This window comes from Erythrolamprus reginae, chromosome Z, assembly GCF_031021105.1.
Source record: "Erythrolamprus reginae isolate rEryReg1 chromosome Z, rEryReg1.hap1, whole genome shotgun sequence".
Classification (NCBI taxonomy): Eukaryota; Metazoa; Chordata; class Lepidosauria; order Squamata; family Dipsadidae; genus Erythrolamprus; species Erythrolamprus reginae.
Genome location: NC_091963.1, coordinates 79,645,331 through 79,671,217, shown reverse-complemented (window position 1 = coordinate 79,671,217; position 25,887 = coordinate 79,645,331). Strand labels below are relative to the sequence as shown.

The 25,887-nt window shown below is 42.8% G+C and overlaps 1 protein-coding gene across 7 annotated transcripts in view; it reads right to left on the bottom strand.

Annotated features, from left to right (window-relative positions):
• Positions 1-25,887, bottom strand: part of ZDHHC3 (zinc finger DHHC-type palmitoyltransferase 3) — a 331,954-nt gene that overhangs the window by 128,893 nt on the left and 177,174 nt on the right. For all 7 annotated transcript variants that reach the window (XM_070727364.1, XM_070727367.1, XM_070727368.1 and 4 more), the window contains exon 4: positions 24,660-24,756. In XM_070727364.1, the coding sequence (XP_070583465.1) occupies positions 24,660-24,756 (97 nt within the window). The remainder of the gene's footprint in view (positions 1-24,659; positions 24,757-25,887) is intronic.

Genomic DNA, 25,887 nt, shown 5'->3' with positions numbered 1-25,887 from the left:
GACCATTGGGTTCTTGGTCACTCTCTCTTACTAAGGCCTCCCAATTGCTCAATTCGACCAGGCAATCAGCCTAGATGAGTTCTAGTTGTGTCAAACATATTCCACTTCAGAATTATGGAGGCCATTGTGCTCTTAGGAAGGTAGCAGAAATTGTACTGCAGTTTTCCCCAGATCTGTGCCTTGCAATAATCCTATCTCTAAGCTCTGCAGGGCAGTTTCTTTGATGTCATGGCTTTTGCTCAGCTATAGTATGCATTCTAAGCTGTGAGGCCTTCTAAAGAGAGATGTATACCTTTCCAAATCATATCCAATCAATCTAATTTTCTACAGGTTGACTCCAAACAAAATGTAGAAACATGTCAGCAATGATCAAGAGAAATGAGAGGCACCAAAAATAAATTTCATGTGTTGTTGCAAACGAACTGAATGCTAATGTGATATTTCTGTTTTTCCTTTTAAATACATTTACAAACAATTCCAAAATGCTAAAATTGACAAAAGTGAACACGGTCAGAATACTCTCTGAATGTACTGTATGAACTGTATACTGTGCTTCCCTGAATATAATGCCTAACCAGAAAATAAGCCCGATTATTAGTGTCTCCTAATATAAGCCCCCAAAATAAGCCTTGGGGGCAGCCCCAGAGGTGGCAAGGGGGCGGGGGCCGACAGTTTCTGGCAACAGCCACAGACAGATAATCACAGGTTAGTTGATTATCTGTCCAAGTAGCAGATGGAAGCAGAGGCAATGGGAAGTCACGTGGTCCGAACATGCTGCATGGGATGTGGAAAAGACTAGAGTCAGTGGGCCAGAGTGGTCGGTCAGTCATGGGAGACTCCCTTCGTGTGGTGTCACTGGTAGCAGATAGAGTTATAGGTGCAGGGGGAAGGTAGGCAATCTTGACGCACTGCATAGACCGTAAGCATGACAAGAGATAGTGGGAAGAAGTGGGCATGTGACCACAGGAAGCTCATCTTCACATCTCTCGGCTTGTCTGCAGTCTTCACAATGCAGCAGAATTACTTGCCTTCCCCCTGTGCCTCTGCCTCTGCCTGCTGCTAGTACATGCAAATATGAGCTTCCTAAGACCAGCTGCTAACTACAGCCCACCAACTCTCAGCTTTCCATAGCCTGTGCAGTACATCCAGATTGCCTGCCTTCTTCCTTTCTGAATGGCTGCACCGGCAGTTAGCTCTGCCTGTCAGCTGCCATTGCGGCCATGTAGAAACAAGCTTCCCTTAGCAAGCCAGCCATTCTAGCCAACAAACTCTCAGCTTTCCTGTATTACATATCTGGATAACTTGACTCCCCCTGCTGCTTTGATGTGTATTACCCTCACCTGCACTGCGCAGGTTACACAGTCCCAGATGGTGCTAAGGGACTAGTGGGCAGCAGGTGCTGCCGCACACTGTCAGCCCTGCACTCACCACCTCTTATACATGCATCGGGGAAAACAAACAAACAAACAAACAAACAAACCCCTTTGTCCTCATTCTCATTCTGATTTTCTCTCTCTCATATTCTGATTCTCTCTCCCTCCCTCCCTCTCATATTAAACAGGAAATCAGACTACTTTGGTGTTGGAATATGATACAACAGTAAGCAAATGAAATGGCTAGAATTGCAGCATGTTTTAAATCCAGTAACATACTTTGGGAAACTTTATTTTTCTGCCAACTAGATTTTATAACTTACTTCAAGATCTTGCAGTTTCAACAAGTAGCTACCTTTCGACAAGTGTCTCCTTTTGATTAGTTTTGGAGGAAATGTTTAAAAAATTGAACAAGATCTACAGGTGAAACTCGAAAAATTAAAATATTGTGCAAACATTCATTTATTTTAGTAATGCAACTTAAAAAGTGAAATGTAATATATGAGAGATAGTCATAACATGCAAGGCAAGATAGTTCAAGCTGTGATTTGTCATAATTGTGATGATTATGGGTACAGCTCATGAAAATCTCAAATCTACCAACTCAGAAAATTAGAATATTACATACAATCAGTAAAACAAGGATTGCACATAGAATAATATCAGACCTCTGAAAAGTATAAGTATGCATATGTACTCGGTATTTAGTTTGGGCCCCTTCTACAGCAATTACTGCCTCAATGTGACACGGCATGGACACTATCAGCTTATGGCACTGCTGAGGTGTTATTGAACACTAGGATGCTTCAATAATGGCCTTCAGTTCTTCTGTATTGTCCGGTCTCATGTCTCACATCTTTCTCCTGACTATGCCGCATAGATTCTCTATAGGGTTCAGGTCAGGTGAGTTTTCTGGCCAATCAAGGCCAGTATGGTCATTGAAGCAGGTTTTGGTGCTTTTGGCAGTGTGGGCAGGTGCCAAATCTTGCTGGAAAATTTAAGTCACTATCCCCATAAAACTTATATGCAGATGGAAGAATGGAATGCTCCAAAATCTCCTGGCAGATGGCTGCATTGATCTTGGACTTAATGAAGCACAGTGGATAAACACCAGCAGATGACATGGCTCCCAAAATCAACACTGTGGAAATGTTTGCATCTCATTTGGAAACCAAGGATCCAGAATATGGAGGAAGAATGGAGAGGCGCACACTGCAAGATGCTTGAAGTCCATTGTAAAGTTTCTACAGTCTGAGTTGATTTGGGAAGCCGTGTCATCTGCTGGTGTTTGTCCACTGTGCTTCATTAAGTCCAGGGATAATGCAGCTATCTACCACGATATTTTATAGCACTTTTGGAGCATCCCATAAGCACCTCTGGTGTAGAGCATGTTGTATCCTTTTACAGCAGCTCATTTTAGGGCAGCTTTTAGGGCAGTTCATTCACCTTTGGTCCTCACCTGTCACTCAGCTGTCACCTGTGGCTCCTAGTAGCTGTAGCATGTACACTGGCCACACCTTGGGCAACAGCTCTGACAGGCTGGTCAAATGAGGATGAGAGTGGCAATTGGGTCATTGACTAGGCTCTTGCCTAGTTAAATACTTTTCACATAATTGCTAGCTTGCTGCATGCTTAACTGCCTGTGAATGACTCAGTGAGATAGGGACTAGTCTATCCCGAGCATGTGAAGATAGATTCTAGTAGACTGAGCAGATGAAACCTACTAGAATAGGACAACGGTCATGGGGGCAGTCTATCAGAGCTGCATTTGCGGAAACCAGTCCAGCCAGCCCACCAACCCAACTATGCAGCCACAGACCAATAGAGGAGTTGAAGTCTTCAATGAAACACAGCAGCAGTAGAAAGTTGTGGAAAAATATATTTATTTCTTTATACTACTACTACTACTACTACTACTACTACTACTACTACTACTACTATCTATACCAGACCTGGGCAAGGGGCGGCCCATGGTCCGCATCTGGTCCGCCCGCTATTTGTGACTGGCCTGCCTGCAACCCCCCGCACAGTCTTTTCCAAGGCTGCGCAGGGGAGCCGGGCATCGGAGTTGGTGGGCCAGCAGCAAGGAAAGTGTGAGGAAGTCTTCCACCTGCGAAGGTTTTTCCTTCGCAGGTGGAAGAGGTGCATGGCGGGGCGCAGAGATTCGGCCCCCGGGATCAAATCCCAGTAAGGGTATGGCTAGCTGATGAGGCCAGAACAAGGCCGAAATAGTGCTATCCTAGTCTCCCTTAATTTCAAAAATGTAGCAAAAACATGTGATACATACAGAATATAGTTGTTTGGCTATGAATAAATTAAATGCCTTGAAATGGCCCTGGGTTGGGCCTAGAGGCAAAAAGGAACTGTGATGTTTCTTCAATATACCACAGTGATCCGACAGGAAAAAAAACATACAGTATCCACACTACGTACGAACTGAGTTAATTATTTTAGTTCAGCCCTCTAAAACCATTCCAATTTCTCAAGTGGCCCCATGGCAAAATTAATTGCCCACCCCTGATCTATACTATACATACAATAAAATAGTATTTTACTAGTATTTTACTAGTATCTTGCTACAACTATCTTAGTTCAATAACTCACAGGAACCAACTTTTACAGTGTTACAGCTTCTTCAAAATATACTTCCATGAACAGCAACAGCACACAGCTAACAGCAAACAGAGAGAGAGAGAGAACAGGGAGCTCTTGCCTAGTTAAATACTTTTCACATAATTGCTAGCTTGCTGCATGCTTAACTGCCTGTGAATGACTCAGCATTTTTACATGAGGCCTACTTTCTGCATTATGATATTACCTAGGGATTTTTAATTTCTGACACCCCTTCTAATATCTTAATGCAGGACTACACAACTTGTTTATCAAGGCATTACATTTGTATAAATTTACATTGTTGCATTTACCTTCTTCATATACATCACTTTTACTCCATCCGGATTCTACAAGTTGTGTTAAATTCTGTAATTTAACCTTAATATACAGTCTTCATTTCACTTCATTGGCTTCCTGTACCTTCACTTATTTCCACAATTATACAAACTTTGTTTCCTGGTTTTTACAATATTAACATTCTCTTAATGTCTTATATACCCCAAGTCTGTTACCATACATGACTTATTCAGGTCATTAAATACCTGCATGATTAATCAATAATCTTTTGCACATACATAAATGTCATAACTATATACAATGATCTTTATATTATTGTTTTCGTCATCCTTGGTATATATGCATGCATCAGCAATGCTGTGCCTAAATCTCATTTGGATTAATCTTTCATTTATATATGCAGTCCAACTTTTAGGGAACTTCTTTAACTCATATAGAGCTTTGCTCAATTTATACACTTTGGAACTATCTTTCAATTCGAAACCAAGTGCTTGTTTAAAATACACATCTTATGTTACATTAGCATTTACATAAGCATATTCTACATCAAATTGTTTCACCTTGAAACCTTTTTGCATCTCTAATGCTAACATACTTTTAATGATTTCTTCTTTTGCAATGGATGAAAGTTTTGTACAAATCCCTTTGCTACAAGTCTTGCTCTGAATTTGCTACTCCCATCAGGTGTTGACTTTAACCTGTGTATCCATTTTGTACTAACCATTATTATTATTATTATTATTATTATTATTATTATTATTATTATTATTATTATTAATTATTTATTAGATTTGTATGCTGCCCCTCTCCGGAGACTGGGAGCGGCTTACAACAACAAAACAATACAAATCCAATAGTTAAAAAAGACAATTTAAAAACCCTTAATATAAAAGACAATCATACATCTCATACAAACCATACACAAAGCGGAGAGGGCCCAGGGGAATCAATTTCCCCATGCCTGACAACAGAGGTGGGTTTTAAGAAGTTTGCGAAATGCAAGGAGGATGGGGGCAGTCCTAATCTCCGGGGGGAGTTGGTTCCAGAGGGTCGCGGCTGCCACAGAGAAGGCTCTTCACCTGGGTTCCGCCAGACGACATTGTTTCGTCGACAAGGCCAACTCTGTGGAACCTAACAGGTCGCTGGGATTTGTGCGGAATTAGGCGGTCTCTGAGATATTCTGGTCCGATGCCATGAAGGGCTTTATAGGTCATAACCAACACTTTGAATTGTGACCGGAAACTGATCGGCAACCAATGCAGACTGCGGAGTGTTGGTATGACATGGGCATACCTGGGGAAGCCCATGATTGCTCTTGCAGCTGCATTTTGCACGATATGAAGTTTCCAAACACCCTTCAAAGGTAGCCCCATGTAGAGAGCATTACAGTAGTTGAATCTTGAGGTGATGAGGGCATGAGTGACTGTGAGCACTGACTCCCGGTCCAGATAGGGTCACAACTGGCGCACCAGATGAACCTCGGCAAACGCCCCCCTCGCCACAGCTGAAAGATTATTCTCTAATGTAAGCTGTGGATTGAGGAGGACGCTCAAGTTGCGGACCCTCTCTGAGGGGATCAGTAATTTCCCCCCCCAGGGTGATGGATGGACAGATGGAATTGTCCTTGGGAGGCAAGACCCACAGCCACTCCGTCTTATAAGGGTTGAGTTTGAGTCTGTTGATACCCATCCAGACCCTAACAGCCTCCAGGCACCGGCACATCACTTCCACTGCTTCGTTGACTGGACATAGGGTGGAGATATACAGCTAGGTATCATCAAAGTACTGATGATATCTCACCCCATGCCCCTGGATGATCTTGCCCAGTGGTTTCATGTAGATATTAAATAGCAGGGGGGAGAGGACTGACCCCCGAGTCACCCCACAAGGGAGAAGCCTAGAGGTCGACCTCTGACCCCCCACTAACACCGACTGCAACCAACTGGAGAGGTAGGAAGAGAACCACTGAAGAACAGTGCCTCCCACTCCCACCCCCTCCAGCTGGCGCAGAAGGATACCATGGTTGATGGTATCAAAAGTGGCTGAGAGGTCGAGAAGCACCAGGACAGAGGATAAACCCCTGTTCCGGGCCCGCCAGAGATAATTCATCAACGCGACCAAAGCAGTTTCCGTGCTGTAGCCGGGCCTGAATCCTGACTGCTGAGGGCCTAGATAATTGACTTCTTCCACGGACTGCTGGAGCTGGAGAGCCACCACCTTCTCAACAACCTTCCCCATAAAGATAAGGTTAGAGACTGGATGATAGTTGTTGAGAATGGCTTGGTCTAGGGAAGGCTTCTTGAGGAGGGGGCGCATGAGTGCCTCCTTGTAGGGAGCTGAGAAGGACCCCCTCCCCAAAGAAGCATTGACAATCTCCTGGACCCAGCTCCGTGTAACCTCCCTGCTGGCCGAAACCAGCCAGGAGGGACATGGATCCAGTAAGCAGGTGGCGGAACTCACAGCTCCTATGGCCTTGTCCACTTCATCCGGTGTCACCAGATCAAACTCTTCCCAGACAGATGGCCCCAGTCACCTCAACTGACTCGTTGTGAGTTGACTCTGTGATTCAATTGGAGTCGAGGTCCGCTTGGATCCGAGCAACTTTATCAACAAAAAAATGTGTTAAAATGCAAGGGCTCCCCAACCCCCCCCCTGGTTAAGAAGGGAGCGGGTCACCCTGAACAGAATGGCCAGGCGAGATTCTGCTGATGCAATCAAGGCGGCATGATACGCTCATCACGCCGCCTTCAGTGCCACTTCGTAAGCCTTAATATGAGCTCTTACAAGTGTTCGATCGGATTCAGACTTACTCTTCCTCCATTGCTTCTCTAGACGTCTCTTCTGGCGTTTCAACTCCCGGAGTTCCTCAGTAAATCAAGGAGCTCTTTGGGGTCTACTGCTGCGGAGAGGTTGCAACGGCGTAAGCCGGTCAAGAGCCTCCGTTGCAGCCTTGTCCATCAGGCGTCTGGGGCAGAACCACCTAGTCGGTTCCACCTCCCTGTGGGGAAGGATTGGAGTCAGGAAGTTAAGCCGCAGTAGAAAATGGTCTGACCATAACAAAGGCAACACTTCTAAGCCCCTTAGTCTCAGACCATTACCCAATTGCTCAGAGAGGAATACCATGCCGGGTGTGTGGCCCCCCTCGTGAGTCGGACCCTGTACTACTTGGGTCAGGTTCATGGCTGCCATGGTGGCCATAAACTCCTGCGCTAGCCCAGAGGTTTCACCGAGCGACGGTAGATTAAAATCCCCCAAGACAATAAGTCTGGGGAACCTTCCTGCCAGCCCGGCTATCTCCTCGAGCAGCACAGGCAGGGCTGCTGACATGCAGCTGGGAGGCAGGTACGTGAGCAACAAGCCCACCTGAACCCCTAAGTCCAACTTCACCAGGAGGGACTCACAACCCGCAATCTCTGAAGCAACGAGTCTACGCAGGCAAAGGTTCTCCCTGGCTATAATAGCCACTCCTCCCCCCCCTTTCCTGGGGTCGAGGCTGATGCCATACCTGAAACCTGGCTGGGCAAATTTCAGAGAGAGGAACTCCTCCCTTTGGGCCCAGCCAGGTTTCAGTCACACATGCCAGGTCGGCCTCCTCATCCAGGATCAAATCCCGGATGAGAAGAGCTTTATTTACCACTGACCTGGCATTGAGTAGCAGCAGCCTGAGCCCAGGGCCAGAATTACACTCGTCACCAGTATCCTGGGTTGAGCACACAGAACCGGAACAAGGGATCGTTATTAAGCAGTGATCTCTTCTTCCCCTGGAACGGCTAGTTCCGTGTCTCCTGCCACATCTGCCTCTCCCCTAGCTTTCTGTCCTTGGGTACGTCAACTATATCAAAAACAGTTTGCTTCTGCAATTCTTCCAATTTATCCATTGCATTTTGCCACACTTTTTCTGGTGGCCTCATTAACATTTCACTATAACTACCTGGCTCACCTATCACACTACATACAAAAACACTTTGTATAACCATACCTATCTGGAGGCTTCCCTATATTGGACCTTTCAGACCTCCTAGGTAACTCTCTTTCTTCACTAGCTACTGGTGTTTCTTCAGGCTCTACTATCTGTTACTCTTCTGCTTCACATTTCACATTGCTTTCAATTTGTGGTCTATCATTAACTTCACTTTGCTTAGACTCTGATGGCTTATTTTCAATCTCACTTTGTCTTGACTCTGTTGGTTTATTCTCCAAAAATAACTCTGTATTGGAATTAATCCTATCCCAATTACTATGCTTTTCAAAATTTGCACTTCTAGTAATCATTACTATGCCATAAGTCAAGAAGAATCTATAACCTTTGGAGTGCTCGTCATATCCCACAAACCTGAGTTTCTTCCATTTCTGTCCTTTTAATCTCTGTTTCTCAGGTACCAACACATAAGCATAAGAACCAAAAATCCTTAAGTGTTGCAAGTTGGGATTTTTCCTAAACAATCTGTAATATGGAGTCTGATCAATTACTGTACTCCATATCCTATTAAGTAGGTAAGCAGCTGTACCCACAGTCTCACCCCAAAAATTAAACAGCAAATTCGCGTCTGCCAACAATGCATCTCTCATACTATTTAACACTCTTATTTTTCTCTCTGCAACCCCTTTCTCAGATGAGGAGTAGGAATTAATCATTCTATGAACTACCCCTTTTACTTCAAGCCATCTTTTATCAAATAATTTTTATTGAATATATAAATATTAAAAAAGACATTACATAATTTATCATGTGTTTACATATTTTGTATATACTTATGTCTTAAACAACAAAACAACACAAAACGACAAAACATATCCCTAACCCTCCCCCCTCCCGAACTGTAATCCAAAGTCAGTTCTTTGTTTGTATGTTTTTACGGCCTAAAACAACAGCGGTTAGGTTACATTTTTATATATGAGCAGAATAATGACAATTAAAGTTTTAATCAACTCTATATCTTAATTTTATAAGAATTCTAAGATGTAAAAACATAATGTTCATTATTTACAGCTATTATTTCTCCTATTGTCTACCCATGTGTAGAATTATTTCCAAATGTCATAGTAGCATGATACATCTTTATTTTTAAGTTCTTGTGTTAATTTATCCACTTCTGCACAATCATATATTTTTTTGATCATGTCTCTCTCTGTCGGTATATTTTCTTTTTTCCAATTTTGTGAGATGCTTATTCTAATTGCTGTGATTATATATTGCATCAAGTAGTCATATTCTTTTTTTATTCTTAGATCTATTATGTCCAAAAGAAAGGTCTCAGGTTTTAAGTCTTATTTTGATGATTTCGTAAATCCATAACTTGATTTCGTTCCAAATTTTCTTTATTTCAGGGCATGTCCAACACATGTGGAAAAAAGTTCCATTTTTATTTCTGTATCTCCAACAGTCCGGTTTTAATTTAGGGTATATTTTTGCTAGTCTGGATGGTGATAAATAAAACCTATAAAACATTTCAAAGATATTTTCTTTATATGCAGTGGATTTAGTCATTTTATAGTTTTTAGACGAAATCGAATCACATTGTTTTAAGTATATGTTGTGACCCACATTTTTTGCCAAGCTAATCACATTTCCCTTAACTATCTCTAATTCCATTTTATATTCAATCAGGAAATTATATATTTTTGTTATGAAGTTTTTTTCTTCTCCTAATATTAATTTATTAAATTTGAAAGTTTTTCTTGGATCCCAGTATATTTTTTTTGTCTTTTTGCCATTTCGAGTAAATTTGGGTATATGGCCACAACTCAATATTTATACCTTGTTCTGCTAATTGTTGTCTTGATTTAATGTTTCCGCCTTCATCTAATATTTGATTATAATTAACCAGTTTTTTAATTGGGTTGTGTTTGGTTTTGTTAATGCCTCCATGCTAGAATACCACCTTATTATTTTTATATAATGTTCTTTTTTTATTTTTAACCAGGTCCTCAATAATGAATCCCTTATTATGTGATTTTTTGAAATATGTTGGAATTTTGTTTTTTTTGTTCCAGAAGAATCTGTGCCATCCATATAATATATAGTGTCCCTCCAATATTAACATTCTTTCTTTTTTTATTTCCTTCCAATCTTTAATCCAGAGTAAAATAGCTGTTTGGTAGTAAATTGCAAAATCTGGAAGTCCGAATCTGCCTTGTTTAGCTTTGTCCTGTAACCATTTTATTTTTATCCTTGCCTTCTTACCTCCCCATACAAATTTGGAGATTATTCTGTTTAATTTAATTAAAAAATTATTGTTTAATTTTATCGAGACTGTTTGGAACAGATAAAGGAATTTCGGTAAAACCATCATTTTAATTGTAGAGATTCTTCCTATTAAGGAAATGTGGAGTTTGTTCCATCTGATTAGTTGGTCTTCTACTTTTTTTGTTAATATATTATAATTGTCTTCTTTAATCGTACTACTTTTTTTGTTAATACTATGCCTAAATATTTAACTTTCTTCACAATTTATATTTCTAAATTTTTTTCTAGTTCTTGGTCTTGTTTATAATTCATATTTTTAGTTATAATTTTGTTTTTTTGTTTGTTTATTTTTAATCTTGCCATATCACCATATTCCTTTATCTCTTTCATTAAATGTTTTCCCGATTCCAGTGGCTCTTCTAATATAAAAACTAGATTGTCTGCATTTGCCTGAAGTTTAAATTTTTGCCCTTTGATTTTCAATCCCGTGATCTCTGGATTTATCCTGATTTGATTTAACATTGTTTCAATGGATATGATATATAACTGTGGTGATAGGGGGCATCGTTGACATACACCCTTCCAGATCTAGTTAGTTCTCCATTAACCATAATTCTTACAGATTGGGTGTGATAAATGGTTTCTCTCATTCTAACAAATTTAGAGCCAAATTTCATTTGTTTTATTAGTTCATGCATGAATTCCCATCTCAAATTGTCGAATGCTTTTTGTGCGTCTAAAAATATAAGGGCCATAGATTTCTCCGGGTGTGCTTTATAAAATTCTAGTATGTCCAACACTGTCCTGTTATTGTTTCTGATGTATCTGCCTGGTAGAAATCCGTTTTGATCTGTGTGTATCCTGCTATATAAAATTGACTTTATTAAGATTTTATAGTCTACATTGAGTATATTGAGTATATTGAGATATGGGCCTATAGTTTTGTTTTTCTAGACTGCTTTTCGGTATCAAACTTACTAGTGCTTCTGTCCAGGATCTTGGTATTACTCCCTGTTCTAAGACCTCATTATATGTAACTAATAGTATTTTCTCTAGAGAATATTTAGTTGTTTATAAAATTCACTTGGTATACCATCCGATCCTGGTGCTTTACTATTTTTCTGTTTCATTATTGCATTTTCTAGTTCAGTCGGGGTTATTTTTTTATTTAGTATTGATCTGTCTAATTCTGATATCTCTCCTAAGTTTGCTTTATTCAATAAAGCAATTTTTATTTTATTTTATTTTTTAGAATCCTGATTTCTAATATGGACCTCTTCTATGTATAATGTATCCACGTTTCCTTTCTGTAGTTTAGTCATTGTCTGTTTTCTTTTTATAGTGGAGTTCAGGCTGTTAATATTTATGGAGAATATTTTTAGTGTTTTCATTTCTTACTGTTTTTTCACCGCTGCTCTTGTCACTATCTTTTCCTCCCTCTGCAACTTTTTCTTTTCTCTCTCATCCTCTGATTCTTTCTCCTCTGTTTCTTCATCCCTGCTTTGAGGGTCAACATCCGAGCTGCTATCACCTTCTCTTTCTAGGTACTGTGAAATAAAATGGCCAGCCTTTTTGAATGAATCAATTTTAATTTTTTTCCCTTTCCAAGTTACTAAAAGACCCTCGGGAATTAGCCACCAAACGGTATTTCCCTTCTCATCAGTTTGGCTGTTAGATAATGGAAATCTCTTCTTCTTTCTCTAATTCTCTTTGGGACTTGCTTCAATATGATTATTTCTTTACCTTTAAACATTATTTGTTCATTCCTTGTACTTCTGTAAATTTAATCTTTGATCGATTTCTTTGTGAATCCCTTGGTAATCTGTGTTCTTTTGCATAGTTGGTTTGGATCCTGTACACTTCATCTATGTGGTTTCTCACCCCTTCTTTTTCTATTTGTAAGTTCTCCGTTATTAATTCCACCATCTTGTTGAATAGACCTTCTTCAACTGTTTCAGGTACATTATGGAAGTGCAGGAAATATGCAGATTTTTCCATTTCTAGGACAGAGATTGCGCCTTCTATTTTCTTAATTCTTTGTTCCTGTTTAGTAATAACATTCTGAATGCTTTCCATTTTGGCCTCAAGTCCTTTGATCTTCCCCGCCATTTTTTCAAAATTTCTATTAGTCTCCACCTGATTTGGTTTCATTGTTTCTTGTGTTGTCGCTGTTGCTTCTTGACTCCTCGCCATAAATTCTTGAATTAACTCTAATGAGGCCTGTATTGAATGTAGTGTAGGTGGTTGACCCTGCTTGTCTGTTGTTGCCATTTCTGTGTTTGTTTTACTATTCAAGGTGGTGGGAGTCCCAGGTGTTTTTTTTTTTTAATGTTCTAATGAACGTTGTAGACATGTTCGGTATTGTAAAAAGGTGAGTCCACAATCTCTTTATATCTATACTTAATATTTGGCCTAGGTTTTATTTATTTATTTATTAGATTTGTATGCTGCCCCTTTCCATGGACTTTTAAGATAAACTATAATGATAGCTAGACAATTAGCAAATATCCTAATTCTTAAATCAATCTTATCCATAAATATTAAACTCTAACAATCCTATCAATCTATATCAATTGCACACTATGTATATATCTTAAACAAATCAACTAAATCAGTCAAAAAGAAAAAAATAATTAATTAATATCAGTATAGATAGTAATTAAATTAAATTATTAGTATTTCATTCAAAATTCATTAAATATTTTTACATACATAAACTCTGGCAAAAAATTTAAGTTATTACTATCTTCTATTTAATCAAAATAGTTTAAATATTTATAATATTTATAAAGATTGATTAAAAAATAGTTAGAGTTATCCCACAATAGGAAAAGGAAGGAATTATTTAAAGGAAAAACAAGTAATTAAGTAAGTAATTAATTAGTCAGCTCTTCTGTATTACCTCAAATTAGGGAGTTTAGTTTTCTGTTCACATTTCTTTCAATTATCAAAAGAGTAGAAAGAAAGGATTAGTAAGAGAAGAAAAAAGAAAAAAAGAAAGAGGAAAAAGAAAAAAGAGGAAGAGACAACAATAGAAAAGAGGATCAAAACAAGTCACTTTCACCACTTGTAGTTTGAGAAATTCATATAGGTCTTCTTAATCTTGAATCAGTTCAAATCTCCATTTCCACAGTCTTTATTTAATCAGTCCAAAATTAAAGATTGATGCTCAGATCACCATTCCATTAATCCAAAATTAAAAGTTAATATACAAATCACCGTCCCAGTAGTTCAGTTACTTAGATTTAGGTGAAGTAGTTTATATATCTTAAAAAAAACCTTCAATCTTTCACATAGCCCACTCTGTATCCTGAAAACTCGCTCCCCGCTTTTCCGTCTTTTCACTCCTTGCTCCTTGCTCTTTGTTCTCCTGCCACCTCTCGATCAAGGTCTCTGTTCTTTCTCAGGCTTTCCCAAACTTTCAAACGATCTCCAATCTCTGCTCGATCTCGACTCTTGTCTCGATTCTCCTTTCCAATCTGCTCATGCCACTCGTACTCTGATGTTCACCGCAAATCTCCTCTACCATCACTTATAATCTTGCCTCCCGTCTTCCAGACTCACTCGTTAGCAACCACTGACCTAGCTCTATATCACCGATCTCAGCTGAGACTCACTTTCAACTTCTTCCCGATCTCCTCCTCCAAGTTATTCAAAGCCACAGACTATCCGCCATTAACTTCTGCCACACCAACCACAACTTCCTTCACCTTCTACTTTCACTTTGCTCCAATCTCACTGATCGCTGCCATTTCAAACAGGAGACTCACTGTTCTTAATTTTAGTTTTCCTCGTTGCTCTTTCCTCTAGTGTTTTTGTGGGTAAGTAAACCACAACTGTTTCAATAAAGTCAGCTGATGTTGCCTCTTACTTTTCTTCGCTTCCCAGCTGTCAATTCAGCATGCCATGCCTCCGGACCGAAAGTAAACTTCGGTTCTTTTTCCCGCCCGTTCACGGGGATCCTGCCATTCCCAGTGGAGGTTTGCACCTCCACCCACTGCTCTCAGCTTCCCCTTAATCTAGCCCTCCTCTCCGGGGAGTAGCTTCACCATTTACACGGTTTACAAACGAAAAGTCTCAAGTGTAGACCAGCAGCTTCTAGTCTGCATGTCACATTGGCATGGCGCCACCCAGTAGTCCCTTTTACTTTCCAAAAACCTCACAGATGCAAAATGTATGTCTAGTAAAGTCATCTACAAGTACAAATACATACTTAGCACCACCTTGACTGGCTTTAAATGGACCAGACAAATCTCCATGTACCAAATCAAATGGCCTCTTTGTTATACGTATACTAAACTTTGGAACAGGGTATTTCTTCACTTTTACACTACTGCAAACTGAGCAGTTTAGAAATTTTCTGCAGTCTTTTATCTTTAAATGACAATTCTGTTACTTTCTTCACAGCACCAAAATTAGCATGATGTATCAATTAACAAGACAATCATTAAGTGTTGTACCGCATGATTCTTGACAAATGTATCTTTTTCTTTTATGTATGCTGAGAGCATATGTACCAAGACAAATTCCTTGTGTGTCCAATCACACTTGGCCAATAAAATTCTATTCTATTCTAATCTATTCTAACACTGATAATAGTGTTGTAAACTATGGTCATGTAAAGGTTGGTTTACAATACAAGTAGCTTTCCCTTTAACAATATTATTCTTATTTTTCATTACATACAAATTATCTTGCAATTCCCCTTTAGTACAAACCAGGTTATTTTTCATAATACATTTGTTTTCAGAAAAGTTAATTACATAACCTTCAGCAGCCAGTTTTCCTACACTTAGCAGACAAAATTTAAGCGTAGGTACACAAATTACATTGTCAATTATCTTATCTAAACATGAAACACATGCTGATCCTGATACTTGTACATTTGACTCAGTTCCATCTGCCAAACTAACATGGCTTATTTGCGCCATGTAAAAAGTTTTTATTATTAACAACATGTTGAGAATACACAGAATCCAGGATCCATTTCGCTTCTTCCAGACGGTCTCTGCCAGACACCAGCATCGCTGAACATTTTGTGGCTGCGTCGACATGCCCCTCCTTGGTTGTAAACTGCTGCTTTCTTTTCTTGCTGAACCAATTAATAATAATAATAATTCCTAGCTACATGGCCTTTTTTACCACACCTGAAGCATTTTATTACTGCAATGTGCTCAGTTCTCTTTTTAACAGTCCCTTCTTGACTCTTGGCCATAAATTGTCTCTGTTTATCACAATCTAACAACTTGGAAGTCACAAAGTCCAAATTCAATGAACTTTCAGAAACACTCTGCATACTGAACACAAACTGCTCCCAAGTCTTATTTAACGAGGATAGCAATATACGCTTTATGCTCCTCTGGAAATTCCAAACCATGTGAATTCAATTCTGCAAACAACATCTTCATGCTTGTTAAATGTTCATTTATACTTTGGCCTGGCTGCAGCTTCGTATTATACAAACGTTGAGTCAAAACGACCTTGGCACCAGCTGTATCTCTCTGATACAGCTCCTTAAATCTTTGCCAAACTTCAAAAGCACTATGTTTACTTTTCATGTTAACAAGTTGGCTGTCATCCAAAGCCAGAATAATAGTTGCCTTCGCTTTTTGAACTAACCTGTTTTTTATCTTTATTTTCGTCATCTTTCTCAGAAGGAGCCTCTATCACTTCCCAAATTTGCTGCTGAAAACACCATTCTTAATTAGCACATAGGCCTCTTCTTATTGAGAAACAGTTCACTTTAAACAATTCTTCAGCAATCCACCAAGCTCTGTATCTTACAGAAACCTGGCTTGCCAAACTTTAACTTTTACTTGCTTGTAGCAAATCTCATCAGCATTGGCCACCAATCCTGGTTTTCACCAATCCTGGTCTTCTTGCTTCTTCTCCCACACAGGAACACAGGAACTCTGTATCTTCAGTCTGGGCTAGCCTGGTATGGGCTTTAACTTGGTTACTTTGGGCTTAATCTTGGTTTACTCTGAATCTAATCCTGGCCTACTCTAGGCTACTCTGGGCTACTAACCAATCAGACCCTGGGCCCCAGACTCTGGGCCCATAACCTATCAGAGCTGCATTTGCAGAAACTAGCCTGTTTGTGCTGAAGCAGCAAACCAGTCCAGCCAGCCCACCAACCCAACCAGTCAGCCAGCCACAGAGCAGTAGAAGAGATGAAATCTTCAATGAAACACATCAGCAGTAGAAAGTTGTATAGAAAATAGAAAGTAGAAAAATATATTTACTTCTTTATACTACTACTACTGCTACTGCTACTACTACTACTACCTGTACTATACATATAATAAACTAGTATCTTGCTACAACTATCTTACTTCAATAACTCACAGGAACCAACTTTTAAAGTGTTACAGCTTCTTCAAAACATACTTCCACAAACAGCAACAGGACACAGCTAACAGCAAACAGACAGACAGAGAGAGAGAGAGCAGGGAGCTTTTGCCTAGTTAAATACTTTTCACATAATTGCTAGGTTGCTGCACATTCAACTGCCTCTGAATGATTCAGCATTCTTACCTGAGGCCTACTTTTTGCATTATGATATTACCTAGGGATTTTTAATTTCTGACACGGTCTCTGCAAGCGATGTGGTACGCTAAGAGCACAGCAAAACACAAAAGATGCCCTGGTCAACCACTGCACCCAGCACATTTCCAACTGTCTCGACTTTTGTCCTGCTATTGGAACAAGATGGAATCTGGGAAGAAAGAGTTAGGCTGGCTATGTGCACCTCTCCTTCACTTTAATCTAATTCATGCACAAGTTTTGACATCCACCCTAAATCATGTGTAAAGTCCTGTGACAATGGGTGAACGACTAAGCAGAAGGTGTGGATACATTAGCAGCTATAGCCGCAGACCTGAACAGGTCTAATGGTAGTCTTCCTGCTGACAAGCAACAACTGAATTCAGCATCTAACTGAGTGACTGAGCAACAATGTTCCCTTTAATTATTTTTCGGGGTGGGCAGAAAAATAAAGTGTCTGAGCAGCAGTCCCCTTGGGACTGGGCGGCATAGAAGAATGAATAAATAAATGAATAAATAAATAAATAAATAATAAATCCCTTCTTTTTTATTAAAAGAAATTAATAATAAAACAAAACCAAACTCTATTACTATTAAAACTAAAACAACCAGCAAATCCAAAAACATAACTATTAATAAAAACAGGTGAGGGCTGGGGTTTTTTTCCTCTGTTATTATTTAAGTGCTTTTACCATATGCTTTAAATCAAGAGTCACTTCTCTCTCTGTTTCTCTCTTTTCTGTCATTCTCTGCCTCATTTTCTCATTTCTCTTTTTCCCCCCCCTTTATTCTATCATTTCTCTCTCTCTCTCTCTTCCTTCCACTCTTCTCTCTCTCTCTTGCTTTCTGTCTCTCTCTTGCTTTCTTCCTCTCTCTCACTCTCTCTCTCTCTTCCTATCTTCTCTCTCTCTCTCTCTTCCTTCTTTCCTTCTCTCTTCCTTTCACTTTTTTCTCTTTCTCTCTCTCTCTTCCTTCCTTCCCCTCTTCCCCTCCCTCTCCCTCTCTTTCTCCCTCCCTCCCTTTATATTTATCTCTTCCTTCCTTCCTTCCTTCCTTTCTTCCTCCCTTTCTCTCTCCCTCTCATTCACTTTTCTCTCCCTTCCTTCCCTTCCCTCCCTCCTTCCTTCCTCTCCACTTCTATTTCCCTCCCTCTCTTTCCGTTCTTTCTCTCCACGTCTCCGGTGGGCAGCTGGCTTTGCTGACTGGCACCAGGCCCAAGCCAGCTGCCCAGGAAAGCCCTGTGCCAGCCAGCAAAGCCGGCTTTCTGGGAAAGCAGCGCACTTTTCAAATGCGCTGCTTTCCTGCAACTCTTTCCTGGGTGGGGGGAGGCGGCCACTTCCCCCCCCCCCCCGCTCAGGAAAGAGGTGCAGGAAAGCAGCACGTTTGAAAAGCGCGCTGCTTTCCCGGAAAGCCGGCTTTGCTGGCCGGCACAGGGCTTTCCCGCCGCTCCCCCCTGAAAACACAACGGAGGTCCAGCGCCACCCACTTGAGCCAGGACGACAGGCAGGGCGAAGTGGCATGGAGCAATGGGAGGCTCAAGCTTGTGGCGGCAGACCTCCGTTGTGTTTTCGGCTGGGGGGGCAGGAGGAACTTCCTGACTACCTCACCCAGTGTTACGCCCAGGATGACAGGCAGGACGAAGCGGCGTGGAGCAACAGGAGATTCAAGCAGGCAGCCTCTGCGCTTTTCTTTTGGCAGAGGAGCTAAGCAGCCGGAGACTTTAAAACAAAGGGATTAATGCTAGCCTTCGTGCTTTTCTTTCGACTTTGGGATGGACCGGAAAAGCTAAGTGGCTGGAGACATTGCCAGCCCAGCGGCACTTTTACATTGATTCCTTTGTTTTAAGGTCTCTGGCCACTTAGCTCCTCCGCCGAAAGAAAAGCGCGGAGGCTGCCTGTCATCCTGGGTCAAAGTGCTGGGTGAGGGAGTCAGGAAGGTCCTCCTGCCCCCCCAGCTAAAAACACAATGGAGGTCTGCCGCCGCCAGCTTGAGCCTCCCATTGCTCCACGCTGCTTCGCCCTGCCTGTCATCCTGGCTCAAGTGGACGGCGGTGGACCTCTGTTGTGTTTTTTGGGGAGAGCGGCAGACCTCCATTGAGGGCGCTGGGCGAAGCGCTGGGGGGAGGGAGTCAGGAAGGTCCTCCTGCCCCCCCCACGGAGGTCTGCTGCCCCCCAAAAACACAACAGAGGTCCGCCGCCACCCGCTTGAGCCAGGATGACAGGCAGGGCAAAGCGGCATGGAGCAACGGGAGGCTCAAGCAGGCAGCCTTTTCACTTTTCTTTCGGCGGAGGAGCTAAGCAGCTAGAGACTTTAAAACAAAGAGATTAATGCCAGCCTTCGCACTTTTCTTTCGGCTTCGGGCTGGACAGAAAAAGCTAAGCGGACGGAGACATTGCCAGCCCAACAGCACTTTTACATTGATTCCTTTGTTTTAAGGTCTCCGGCTGCTTAGGTGAGGCGAGGAAGCAGCAGCAGGGGAGGAGGCGAAGTTCAGGGCGGAGTAGGCCAATCCCGGGCCCGTTGCCCCCAGTTTCAGGGAAGCGGAAGGGTGTGGGAGGAGGTGGGCGCGACCGACAGCAGAGCCAAGGAAGCAGGGCTTTCTCCCCCGCCGACAGCTTGGGCGGGGCAGATCAGCTGTCTGTCAGCGCACCAGCTTGGAAAACTCTGGGCTGTCCTTAGGATTTGCCTGTGCTCCAGTGTGCTGCGCACCTTACAGGGAACTGTGCTGAGCAGCCCTCTCCAGAACATCACTGGTCACCTCCATAGTAAGAGGAAAGGACTAAAAAAGGTGCCCTAAATATCGTTGCTTTATAGAACCCTGTCCAGCATGCCATGGTTGGAGGGGATCCCATTTCATATGGCCGTGTAACAAAATCTCAAAGAAAATGTAAGATGACACCACTCACCATTGGCACATGGAATGTATGTACATTTCAAGACAACTCCTTAGCAAATCGACCAGAAAAAGAACAGCCCTGGTCTCCAGAGAGCTTGCAAGATTTAACATTGATATTGCGGCCCTGTGTGAAACTCGTCTAGCCAATGAAGGCCAACTCACAGAAACAGGTGGTAGTTATACATTCTTCTGGTGTGGATGCAGCAATAATGAATGCCGTGAATTTGGAGTTGGCTTTGTGGTTAAAAATCATTTAGTCTGCAAACATGCCAGTTTTCCCAAGGGAGTGAATGACCGACTCATGACACTGCATCTCCCACTGCCGAGAGGAAAGCAAGTCACACTGATCGGTGCCTATGCACCCACAATGATGAACCTGGATGAAGTAAAGGACAAATTTTATGACAATCTCGATGCCCTACTTTCATCCGTGAAGCACATGACAAGCTGATTCTACTTGGCAATTTTAATGCGAGAGTAGATTCTGATCACTCTGCTTGGGAAGGTGTCATTGGAAAAAATGGAATTGGCAAATGTAACAGCAATTGCCTATTACTACTGAGAACATGTGCAGCTCACAATCTGATCATCACAAATACCATCTTTCGCCTGCCCACTTGCAAAAAGATATCATGGATGCACCCACATTTCAAGCACTGGCATCTTATTGATTATGTCATTGTGTGGAGAAAAAACAGACAGGATGTAAGGGTGACCACAGCCATGCGCTGACTGTTGTACTGACTACAGATTCATCATCTCCAAATTAAGCTTTCACATCAAGCCAAAGAGATGTCCACAGGGAAACAAAGCTGCAATGAAACAGATCAATGTCAGTAAACTGAAGGACCCCAACACAGCAGCTTCACTAGCAGAAGATCTTGACAACCAACTCTCAGAGCTGCAATTTCAGGGAAATGCTGAGAAGGACTGGGAACACTTTTGGGACATTGTGCACTCTTCTGCGCTAAAGATTTTAGGACCTTCACACAGAAACAGCAGGACTGGTTGGATGAAAATGATGAAGAGATCAAGGCCCTATTTGCTGAAAAGCACTGCCTTCATCATGCTTATCAGAACGACCTGTCATCAACAGCTAAGAAAAATGCCTTCAACAACACTCACAGGATCGTACAGAGCAAGCTTTGCGAGATGCAGGACTCCTGGTTGAATGCCAAAGCAGACAAAATTCAGAGGTTTGCTGATAGAAACAATATTAAATGATTCTATGAAGCCCTCATATCTATGTATGGACCTCAGCCCCCAGGGAACTCCCCTCTACTGGACACAGCTGGTGCAACTCTCATCACTGAGAAGACCCTGATTCTACAGCATTGGGCTGAGCAGTTCCAATCTGTATTGAACCACCCATCTTCTATCAACAATGAGACAATCGACATATTACCCCACATGGACATCAACCACAGCTTGGACTTCTCACCATCAAAGACTAAAACCCAACAGGCCATTAACCAGCTGTCTAGTGGCAAGCCCCAGGATCTGATGCAATACCAGCAGAGATTTATAAGGATGCTGCTGCAGTGCTTGTCGACAAACTCACTCAGCTGTTCCAGTTTTTCTGGAATCAAGGAACCATTCCTTAGGAACTGAAATATGCGTCCATCATATACCTCTACAAGAGGAAAGGGAATTGACATGTCTGTGATAATCATAGAGGTATATAACTGCTTTCCATCACAGGCAAGATCCTTGCATGAGTGTTGCTGAACCACCTGACTGATCCCTCGAACAGGATCTATTACCTGAAGCATAGTGCGGTTTCCGCAAAAAGCATGGCACTGTGGACATGATCTTTGCAGCCCAACAATTCCAAGAGAAGTGGCAAGAGCAGAATTGTGATCTGTACACCACCTTCGTGGATCTCACTAAGGCATTTGACACTGTCAATAGTGAAGGCCTGTGCCACAGCATGCCAAAATTTGAGTGCCCTGATAAATTCATCCTGATGGTACATCAATTTCATGACAGTAAGATGGCCTGTGTGCTGGACAATGGAGAAGCTTCAGAGGGATTTTCTGTCACAAACGTCATCAAACAAGGGTGTGTGTTGGCCCGACCTTGTTCAGCAATATGTTTTTAGCCATGCTGTTAGATGCTTTCCAGAACAGTTCTCTGGGAGTTAGCCTGAGATACAGGCCCAATGGGATACTGTCCAACCTGCGAAGACTCCAGGCTGTCACCAAGATAAAGAAGACTGTGCTACGTGACCTCCTCTTTGCTGACGACTGTGCTCTGTAGGCTGGATCAGAGCACAAAATGCAAACCAGTGTGAATAATTTTGCAGCAGCATGCAACAACTTTGGTCTCCTTTTCAACATAAAGAAGGCAGAAGTGATGCATCAGCCAGCTCCGAAAGCCAAATACCAAGAGCCCAACTTCACAGGGACAAAAACTACAAGTAACGGACCAATTTACATGCCTTGGCAGCACCCTATCCTGTGCAGTGATAATTGACATTGAGGTCAACTGAAGAATCGCCAAAACAAGCTCTGCATTAGGCACCAATGTGTGGAGCCAATTTTGAATAAACCTTGTTACAAAGCTCAAAGTCAACCAACCAATAGTGCTAACCACCCTGTTGTATGCCATTGAGACTTGGACTGTATACAGGAGAGATGCTAGGCAATTGAACCACTTTCACATGACCTGCCTTCATAGAATTCTGAGGATCCAGTGGCAAGATAAGATGCCTGACATTGAGGTCCTCTCCAGAGAAGGCCTGCCATCAATTTTCACCCTGCTGATGAAAGCCCAGACACGCTGGGCAGTCCATGTGATAAGATGCCAGACTATCGCATCCCTGAACAGCTCCTCTATGGTTAGCTACCTAAAGGAAAGCGATTGCATGGGAGACAAAGGAAGCATTACAAAGACACGTTGAAAGCCTCCTTCAAATCCCTCAATATCCCCACCACCTCCTGGGAAACCCTGGCACATGATCGACCAACATGGCGCATGCTGATCCACCAAGACTGCCAGACATCTGAAGCCTGAAAAACATTCAGAGCAGTAGAGAAGTGAGCACTCCACAAAGCCAGGGCTGCAAATGCAAATGCTGTGACAATGGTGCCCAATATGTCTGCCCAACATGTGCCAAAATATTCTGTGCCCGTACAGGTCTTACCAGCCACTTGAGGACACATCATGTACAGCCCAAAACCCATTAGATGTCAAGGTCCTCCTCGAACACAATGGATGAACATCATCACCCCATAATCATCACAATTATGACAAATCACGGCTTAAACTATCTTGCATGCTATGAGTATCTCTCATATATTACATTTCACCTTTTAAGTTGCATTACCGAAATAAATGAATGTTTGCATGATATTCTCATGTTTCGAGGTTCACCTGTACAGTAATACCTTGTCTTATGAACTTAATTGGTGCCGGGAGGAGGCTCGTAAGGTGAAAAGTTCGTAAGACAAAACATTGTTTCCCATAGGAATCAATGGAAAAGCGATTAATGCGTGCAAGCCCAAAAATCAGAAACCGGCCGCCACCACCGAAGGAGGCTTCAGCCTCCCGATCCTCCCCGCCCTTTGCCATGCATGTCATCCTGCATGCAGGATGCCATGCAGTCAGGAAGGTCATCCTGCTCCCCCCACAGCCAAAAACACAAAGGCGGTCTGCTGCCGCCCGCGGAGCAATGGGAAGCTGAAGCCGGCGGCGGTTTGAGCTTCCCTTTGCTGCATGCTGCTTCGCCCTGCCTGTTGTCCTGGGCGAAGTGCTGGGGGGAGGGAGTTAGGAAGGTCCTCCTGCTCACCTGGTTACCTTGTGTGCGCCGCAGAACGGGACGAGCCGGCAATGCGCACCCCGCCTCCCCCACCCTGGCTGCGGGCCGTCCGCGCTGCTGCTCCACTCGGTCGGCGGCCCCGGAGAGGCAGGAGCCGGGCGCTGGCCTGCTTTTTGTCCCCCGCCGCCCGCTGGCTGCAAGCGCTCTGCCAGGCGGCTCCCCCCGCTCCGCGCCTCCTTTCTGTTTGTTTGTCTCTGGGTCTGCGGAGGGAGGGAGGGAGGGAGGGAAGCAGAGCAGGGCGGCAGGTGAGGCAACCGCCTCTCCGCTCGCCAAGCACCGCAGGGAAGGAGGGAGAGAGAAGCAGGCGGGCAGCAGCCGCGGCGGAGGCCAAGTCTCGCTCCCGGCTGTGCCCCCTCCGAGCGCTCACCGCCCCCGCCCGGGAAACCGGAGCATCCTTCCCCTCCACGCACTTCGCAGGCGGCGGTGGCGGGGGACAAAAACAGGCCAGCGCCCGGCTCCTGCCTCTCCGGGGCCGCCGACCGAGCGGAGCAGTGGCGCGGACGGCCCGCAGCCAGGGTGGGGGAGGCAGGGCATGCATCGCCGGCTCGTCCCGTTCTGCGGCGCACACAAGGTAACCAGGCGAGCAGGAGGACCTTCCTAACTCCCTTCCCCCCAGCCGAAAACCCAAAGGTGGTCTGCCGCCGCCCGCTTCAGCCAGGAGGCAGGCAGGGCGAAGTGCGTGGAGGGGAAGGATGCTCCGGTTTCCCGGGCGGGGGCGGTGAGCGCTCGGAGGGGGCACAGCCTGGAGCGAGACTTGGCCTCGGCTCGTATCCCGAATTTGAGCTCGAGAGTAGAACAGAAATGTCTCTCCCCTCCTAGCTCGTATCTGGAAATACTCGTATGTAGAGCAGCTCGTATCTAGAGGTACTACTGTATTTGAAATTGCAGGGCCAATTTCAAAGTTACACAGATCAGTGAATTACTTACTGTAAACAGTACAAAGTATTTCTGGTTGTTCTCTCCTACACAGTTATTAACCCATGGGCAGTGGTGATCCATTTTCCGTATACATCTTTTGCAAACACTAAAAGCAAATAAAAACACAAATTAAAATACAATCCCATCTACAAAGAGAAACTGGTCTTCTATAGATATCAACCTGTGGAATAAATATTTTTACTTTGTCGAAACCTACAATGCCTTCTCATACACTTTTAGATTCATATTGTCATTCAAAGTAGAAGTAAATATTAGATTTGGAGCATTATGAATAAATAACAACCTTTGCTGCAAATCTCTAACTGGTTTAGAGGCTCTAGTTTTTATTTCAGTTTTTGTTATTTCAGCTATTTCAGTTAGTTTTGAGTTATTAAATGCAATTTAAATGCTAGGAATGGGGAAGGGGAGAGTTTAAGAATTTTCAGCATTTTTAAAGCGCAATTCATAATAAACTCCATGTCAATTAGAAGACTGACTTTTTTCACTGACATCTATTCAGCTTGGTGTCCTGTGTGTACAGGTGCCGTGGAGCACATTTTAACCCTTCAGCCAATCTAAGGGAATTTGTCTGTACATCATAGAACAATGGAAAAAGGTTGTCAGGTATGCTTTCAGAGCCCAGGAAAGTAAAACTCAAACCCTGCCAAGTTCCCACTTGGGTCATCCATCCAATCCCCATGTCTTAAGGTATCAGGTGGTTGCATCGGCTGTTAGATCTTCCACATTTGGTACGCTGCAGCCATTGACCCTGAATAGGCTGTAAACAAGTCCATGATGCTTAGCTATGACAGAGAATGGTGGAACTAACCCTCCCTTAACAATATTCAAAACTTCAAATAGGGTAACCCCTAGCACACTTACTCCCCTCCCAAAACTCCAATTTTTTCCTCCCCCTCCCACCGTTACTATGGAAGCCGAGACAAGCAGGACAAGAAGAAAAGCAGAGGCCGCCCCTGCAACAGGGACATTAGTTCTAGAAAAGAAAACACAGCACATAAGAACAGCAATAGTAATATACAATAAATGAAAGTTCACAGTTTTATTAGGATACTTGGATGGAATAGATCAACCAATTTTGGGACTTTCATTTACCCACTCAGCGTGAGAGGCGGGGAAATGTTTCCAACCAACTAGATATTGCAACCTTCCTCTATGTCTCCTAGAATCTAAGATTTCTTTGATTTCAAAATGCTGTTCTCCCTCAATAAGCAGTGGG